A 7,888-nucleotide genomic window follows, 5' to 3' on the forward strand; every position below is an offset into this window, starting at 1 on the left:
CAGCAGGAGCCGTGATGAGGTCGAGACGTGAAACAGACGTCAGAGAGGAAAAACATCAGGTCTGTTTCTGAGTCCGAGTAAAACTGTGGAATCTGCTTCTTGTAGTACAGGATGCTGCTGAGTATTCACACCCAGTACTTCAGTAAAAGTACTAATACCACACTGTGAATATGCTCCATTAGAGTATAATCAGTAAAATGTATTTCAAGTATTGAAGTAAAAGTACTCAGGTGCAGTAAAGTGTCCCCTGTGTCTGTTGTCCTCTGGTCTCTGTGGATCACTGTGTCTCCTCGTTCACGTCTCAGCAGGACGTTCCTGTTGTCGGTTGAGGTGAAGCTCATTTTAACTGAAACTAAGGATTCTTTTCATTCTGGATCAATCTGCTGATCATTTGTTCCATCGATCGATTGATCGATCGATTGGTTTGGAAACTTTGTGAGAACAGTGAGTAATGTGGTGACGATGAGTCCAAAGTGACGCTTCAGCATGTTTGTTTGGTCCAGAGCTCCACAGTATTACATTCTGCATGAGTACTTTTACTGTGGTACTTTAAAGGTCCAGAGTGGAGGATTTCGAGGCACCTAGTGGTGACTCTGCAGATTGCAACCGACTGAAAACCCCTCGTGTCACCTCCCCAGTGGTGATCACTAAAAACATGACCGTTCCTCTATAATCAGTGTTTTGTTTGTCCCCTCTGGGCTCCTGTAGAAACATGGTGGACTGTGAAGAGCTGGACCTTAAAGTCTATTTGACGCGAATACTTCTGTATTTTTCCAAAAGAAAATATTATGAACGCAGGACTTTTACTCGTATTTCTTCAATGTGGTGTTACTACTTTTAGTTAAGTAAAATACCCGAGTACTTCTTCCACCACTGCTCTGTTCAGAGAAGCAGGCAGGAGGGTATCCCAGCATGCACTGGGTGAGAAACGTTGGAAATGCGCGTTGACTCACCCCTTTCCTCAGCCACACAGACGAGTCCTGCTTTGAGACCAGCTCAGAGGACTGGACACCTTCTGGACAAGCAAACAAATCTCATTTCAAAATGTCCTTTAAATCACACACGAGACTAGAAGCACGTTTCGTTTCTTACCTGTCCCAGGTGTGTCTATCTGCTCGTTGCTAGGAGACAGTGATGGACAGCTCATGATCATGTACTCAGCATCTTCCACTAGAAAGACAGCAAACATCCAGCCTGTGTCAATGATCATCAGCAGCGTTGCGACCAGATGCACCGTGCTGGTTTTGGTGGTACTGGCTGTACTGGCTGTACTGGTTTAACTACTTTCAGATCTGACACTTCAACATTTTACCTGCAGTTAATTTCAACCAACTGGCGTTTTAACTCAGCTCACACACCTGAACTGACATTTGAACATATGGACCAGACACTTCAGCTGCTTTCACCTTTGACCTGTCGTCTGATATTTCAGCCAATCCCACCGCTCACGCTCTCCAGAGCTCGCAGAGCTTCAGCTCAGCCTTCAACTGCTCTGACGGCTCCTCACTTTGCATCTCATCTGCTTTCAGTCACGCTTCACCTTTCAGCTGTTTCATCTCTTATTCTTCATCTCAGCTGCGTTCAGTCACTACCCCTCACTCACTGAATCCACCGTGTTTGATTTCCACTAAATCTTCCACCATTTCCACTATTTTCACTTTCACAGATACCTCAACTTCACTTTCACTCAAATGAACACTTCAGCTTCTTTCTGTGTCTCAACTATTTCACATCAGTTTCAAACGTTCAGCAGTGAACACACAAATTTTCTTTAGATTTTTTTCAGTTGTACTAAGAGTATTGGTAGCAGTAATAGCAGTAGTAGTAGTATCAGTAATAGTAGTAGTATTCTTACCTGGCGTGTCGTTGCTCTGCAGTTTGGACAGCAGCTCTGAGATGGATTTCTTCTGAGCCTGAGCAATGTAACTCAGGTTCTCTGAGTCCAGAACAGACAGGAAGGACTGCAGGTCCCAGATCAGCTTGGCCAGCACTAAAGACAGACGGACAGGTGGACAGATGGACAGACAGGTGAACAGCTGGACTCTTCAGCTGTGTCTCTGTTCCTTTCATTAATTCACAGAGTTTATCTGAATCTGAGTCATCGTTTAACTGACTGCTGGCAGAGAGGCAAAGCGATGAGTCATGTTTTATCTCACAATCAGTTTCCATCAAACATGGAAACAGACTCAGTTAATCATGACACACGAAGAATGTGACTGAAACGTCCAGGGAGGATGAGGAGACTCTGACCTTCCTCACATTCACACATGAAGAAAACAGAAATGTCACATTTCCATCATGTTTCCATCGTTTGGCCAACAAGCGGATTCCTCTATTTTCAACCAAGCAACAACAAAAACAGCACGAAGGCATTAAAACAAAGGAAAGAGTCCGTAACCTGTAGAAGAAGCTAACAATCAGGCATGAGAACAAACTGTGGAGGATGTACTGCATCTGTCCACACGAGCTTAATCTTAACTCTTAAAGTCTGAAAGACTTTTTTAAAGTGTTAAAAGTTTGGAGTGACCTTTAAATATCTGCATTAATCATGTTTAAGTCACGATGTTAAAGATCGTTCAGCCGGTCAACACACTGCAGACACGTCAACAGGGACGTTTGATTTGTTGACATTTAGCGTGTGCAGGTGTTCATACGGTGCTATGTTTAGATGAAAACGAGTATTTCTTCCTTGAATTTGTCACACTGAGGTCATAAATGTGAGCGATGAGGTTGAGTTTGTCGTCAGCGGTCGATTAAAGACAAAACCTCATGATGTCAGTCTGTGATCGTCCTGTGAATGAAGACGTTGTCTCTCAGTGAATAAACACTGACTTAGTGTTTAGGCTTGAGACGAGCTGAAGTCATTGAAGGCAGCGCTGTGCGACGCCTCTCACGTCACGTTATCTGCTGTCGAACACACTCAAACACAAACTGTTTTCTCTGCGGCCCTGTTACGTCTCATTACTCATAACCACTGTGATCCTGTTTGATCCTTTTAGCTTGGATAACGTTTTCCTCTCCTGCACTGTGTTGATACACAGGTGTGAGTCTGTCTGTAGTCTGCGCGTCTGTTAATCACATCTTTACTGATGTATGAGTTCATGAATCAGCTGATCTGACCTGAACTGAGGTGAGTTCAGTTAAAGGCGTTGAGGGGTGAACACAGACGCTGCTGCCTGTTTAAAATGGGACCGTTCAGGTTATTTACTGTTGATGAGTGAATGAAAAAGGCCTGAACGCTGAACTGACTGCACCTGTTCAGGTAAACTTTCCCAGCACAAGTATTCAGATGTTCTGGCCTTCACATGTTCAGTGATGTGCAGCGATAAGCTGCTGGATGCTGCTAATGTTTAACACAGAACAAAGACTGCATGCGTGTGTGTGTGTGTGTGTGTGTGTGTGTGTGTGTGTGTGTTTACATCGTGTTTAAACTGAAGGTCCCTGTTCAAACATTGAGAAACAGGAAGTTGTCGGTTGTGTAAAATAATTGGAACGTTTGAAGCAAATTCTGCACAAGGAACATTTTCATTGATCTAACTGACGTTTTACCTTCAACCAGAGCTTAATCTGATGTTCCACATCTGTGAGGACCCTGAGATCTCCTTATGGCCCACTGCAATGTCTTACAGGACCTCTAGAACCTCCTCAGTGACCAACAGAACGTCCCAGAGGATCTGAAGGATCTTGGTGGACCCCTTGACCTCCTTAATGACCATAACAACTTCCTAATAGGCCTCTCTAGAGCCCCTCAGTGACCACTTAAACAAGATGCAAATCCCATAAACACCCCAAAGACACCTATAGAACCTCCTTAATGCTGGAAACTCCTTCAGAGAGACCAGATCCTCCTAAAGAACCACCTAAAGAACCTGTAGAACATCTTCCCTGATCTAAAAGAGTTCCACAACCAACAAAAAGACTTCTGGACTCGGTCAATGACCACTGGACCCCCTAAACAAGCTAGAAAAACACTAAACACTAACTTATCTCTTCAGTACCTTGACCATTAGACCTGAGAATGAAAGAAATTGTTTTTGCTGAAAAGTCAAAACAGAATTTCTGCCAAAAAGCTGAAATCCTGAAATTGTGTTGACGTTGTTTTGACAGTGGAACGAATGAGCTGCAGAGGTTTGAGCGAACAGACCTCAGAACAGCCTGAATTATCATGAGAAGGAGGGGAAAATGTAAAAAATGCAGAGACAAAGCGTCCAAACAGACGGCGATTGTCCCCGAGCTCCATTCAGAGGGACAGAGTGAGTCCATTCACACTGCGAGCTGAGTGGGAGACGAAGGTTAAAAGTTTCTGATTAACTCGTCTCTGCTGATTTTAAGGATCCTGCAGCTCTGCTTATCAGGCTGCTGCTGGTTTAAACACTGAGCGGCACATACCTCACACACCCACAACACACCGAGCACCGCAACAACAACAACAACAACAACAACAACAGAAAGCGTCTGTCCGCAGAGAAACACCTCAGAGACGGTTTACAACAGGAGAGACCGAGAAACAGTTTGTGTTACTGAACGCTGCTTATCTGACCATCAACATCACTTCCTGTCTGTGGCTTTGATGCTGCAGAGAGAACACACACACACACACACACACACACACACACACACACACACAGACTTACATTCATTTCCTTACGCTAACTTTGCGGTCTTCATCCTGAACCTTAAAGGTTCACACTGTGGGACCTGCGTTGTGTCCCCATGAGGAAGAGTCCCCAAAATGTAAGCACACACACACACACACACACACATTTTACTCGATCTCGACACATTCAGTCAGTCGTCCTGTTTTCAGTTCACGATGTGTTCACGAAGTCAAAGACACTTTTCTAACAAATTAACAAACAAGCTGTATTTTTCTGTCGTGTAATTAACTCATGTTAACTGGTAACCTACCAGCAGTCCCACTGGTCCCACTGGTTTACAGGTCAGTTTGTAGTACTTCTGTGTTCTTAGTGTATTTTGTGTTCATTGTGTAGTACAGAAGTTTCTCTACAGTCAGATTTGATCTTTCTGGCCAATGAAGCTGATCCTGTTACTGACTGAGGTTAAGTGTGTGTGTGTGTGTGTGTGTGTGTGTGTGTGTGTGTGTGTGTGTGTGTGTGTGTGTGTGTGTGTGTGTGTGTGTGTGTGTGTGTGTCGCAGGGTGTGGAGCAGCTTTCTCTTTCATCCTCCGGTTGGTAAAAATAGGGCAGCAGAAACATTTACATTACGGAGCTACTGACTCCTCGAACTGCCTCAATGTCAGTCGTCCAATCAGAGGACAGCTCTGCTCACCACATGGTGCAAAGGACGCAGTCTGCAAAGCTTCTACAACCAAAAACACGAGAGCCCAAGAGTGAAAAACCAACGAAAGCATGTTTTCGTTCTGCCAACGTTAGCAGGTCAGGCTAATTGTCAGTACCAGAGTGTTAAGGCCAACCATGCGCATAGCATGAGCTTAGACTTAGACTTAGACTTAGACTTAGACTGCTTCTTTATTGATCCCAATTTGGGAAATTGTTTTGTTGCAGTAGCATTAACATACAGGCAAACACAGAATGTATACACAATATTTAGAAAAAGGTAATAAGTGACCAAAAATGTAAGCAGGAATAACAATAAAAATATAAATAAGTAAAACTAAAGCAAATCTAGCAAAATATTAGTGCAGTTTTGGATGATAAATAAATGTAAACCTGTATATATATAAACTGTATGTGTAATATTGCAGTGAGCTAACTAGCCCACCTTATTTTGAAATGTTACAGGTTACGGTAATAATGATCCTGAGTGTTTTCAGAGCTTATAGGCTAACGTTTGCAGCTGTATCCTGATCGTGGATTTGGGGTTCAGGATTCGACTTTTAACATGGGAGGTTAGCATTAGCTTCATCCTGTTAGCATGGTACGGTGAGGAAGGCCCACAGAGATACTAGAATCAATAGCCGTGGATCTGAGGAGGGGTCCCCAGAGAACGCCTTGGTTCAGGGTCCCGATCATGACCTGGGACTTGTTAGCTTAAGCTTCAGTCGATTAGCACGATGACGGAAACACACTTCGTGTTATTATTACTGTGAGAAAAGAAGAGCAAAACCACCAAAGTGGGACTCAGGTTTGAATAAAGTGGAATTATCTTTGCTGGTAAAAGGAGAAAAACAGCACATTGTGAACACACACAGTCTGAATGTAAACAGTCTCTGAGCTCAGTCTCCTGAGGGCAGCAGGAAGTGAGGATGATGATGATGATGATGATGATGGAGAAGGACAGACGGGTGTTTCCGATTGTTGTGCTGCTGTTGTTAACATCCCATCAGTGTGATAAAGACGAGGAATTTATGACATCAACATGTTGGATTCCAGTTGACTGATTTAAGTTTAAAATTAGGACTCGTAGTGTTACCCTTATTTTTTACAGTGAGGTCATAAGAACACAGGAAATAAACTGTAAATAAAACAGAAACAATACAAAAAACTTGATGTGAAATTTGTGTTTTCCAATGTGAAATAATGATTCATGAACTCATAATATGTGTTTCTATCGAACACTCCACATTTTACAGGAAATAATTCACATGTACTGACATCTCATCTTAAAATGTGAATGATCACGTTTATTTCTGACATTTGTTTCATGTGATGTGTAGAAAAGGTGGTCGTTTTTGTGTTAAATGTGAATATTTTCTTCAGTCTTTATTGTCTATCGTGAAGTTGTCAGGTGAGACCTCAGGTGATTTTTTAAAGATTCAAGACGATAATGAAACGTTAGTGAAACCTCGTAGTTCTTTGATTTGACGTCCTGTGGAGTGAATACGTCGTCCCTGAAACATTACTGTGTTTCTGTGATGTTTTATCTTTAACAGCTGATACTACAGAAGTACTGATACTACACTGTGAAAAGAGTTACTCATGAACAGTATAATGAACAGTATAATCAGGTAAATGTACTTCAAGTATTCAAAGTACTCGGTCAGACACCTTCACAGTGTTTTAGTCCAAAACTCAACATCATCACAAATAAATTCAGATCATTCAAAAAGTGACTGAAACCATGATCAGAATAGTTTCCAATAAATTTTCTCTCAATCGACTCATCGACTCATTGATTCATTGGTTCATTGATTGATTGATTCATTGGTTCAGATGTGCTTCTTCACTTTGTGAAGTCACCTCGAACTAAAGCTGTCAGATAAATTTCCTCTGAGACGTGTTCGAGGAGAAAAGAAAGGACTCAAAGTAAAGCAGAAGTTTGTGTGGGAGAGTAACAGGGTGGACTCAGTACCTTTCTGTTTGTCCATGTCCGTCTGTGGTCTCAGCAGCTGCTGATCTTCAGTCTCATGTCTCCGCTGAAGAGTCCAAACCATCAAAGCAGCGTCTGGAGCAGAGACAGAGGAGCGTCCTCCTCCACGAACTCGTCCGTCTGCTGTGTGAAGCAGCTTCAGCTTGGACGGTGGAGTCCTGCCTCTGTGTGGGAGGCGGGAGAGGAGGGAGAGGGGGAGAGGGGGAGAGGAGGGAGACGAGGGAGACGAGAGAGAAGGGAGAGGAGGGAGAGGAGGGAGACGAGGGAGAGGAGGGAGAGGAGGCAGTGGAGGGAGAGGAGGGACTCACGATAAGAGAGGGAGAAAAACAACATCCTGACTGAAGACCACGGCCATAGATGCTTCAGCTACAGCTCTGCTCATCATCTGTTTTTCTTCTTCACGTTCAGACTCAAAGCAGCAGTGAATGCTAACCGCTAACTGCTAACCGCTAACCGCTAACAGTTCAGTGTTTGTGTATCACAGCTGATTGATCTTTGTCCTCTGAGCTCCATTAAAACTCATCAGTGAGCCTCACTGTTGTTCTTCATCACCATGAACACACACACACACACACACACACACACACACACACACACA

At 43.4% G+C, this 7,888-nt stretch overlaps 1 protein-coding gene across 1 annotated transcript in view; it reads right to left on the reverse strand.

The window, feature by feature from the left end:
- Positions 1 to 7,451, reverse strand: part of LOC139332769 (actin filament-associated protein 1-like 2) — a 12,754-nt gene extending 5,303 nt beyond the window's left edge. The window contains exons 1-4 of the mRNA XM_070964865.1: positions 7,273 to 7,451; positions 1,856 to 1,990; positions 1,093 to 1,170; positions 954 to 1,012 (exon numbers count right to left, since the gene is read on the reverse strand). Of these exons, the coding sequence (XP_070820966.1) occupies positions 954 to 1,012; positions 1,093 to 1,170; positions 1,856 to 1,990; positions 7,273 to 7,354 (354 nt within the window). The 5' untranslated portion in view covers positions 7,355 to 7,451. The remainder of the gene's footprint in view (positions 1 to 953; positions 1,013 to 1,092; positions 1,171 to 1,855; positions 1,991 to 7,272) is intronic.
- Positions 7,452 to 7,888: the final 437 nt, after the last annotated feature.

Source organism: Chaetodon trifascialis, chromosome 6 (assembly GCF_039877785.1).
Source record: "Chaetodon trifascialis isolate fChaTrf1 chromosome 6, fChaTrf1.hap1, whole genome shotgun sequence".
In the NCBI taxonomy this organism is placed as follows: Eukaryota; Metazoa; Chordata; class Actinopteri; order Chaetodontiformes; family Chaetodontidae; genus Chaetodon; species Chaetodon trifascialis.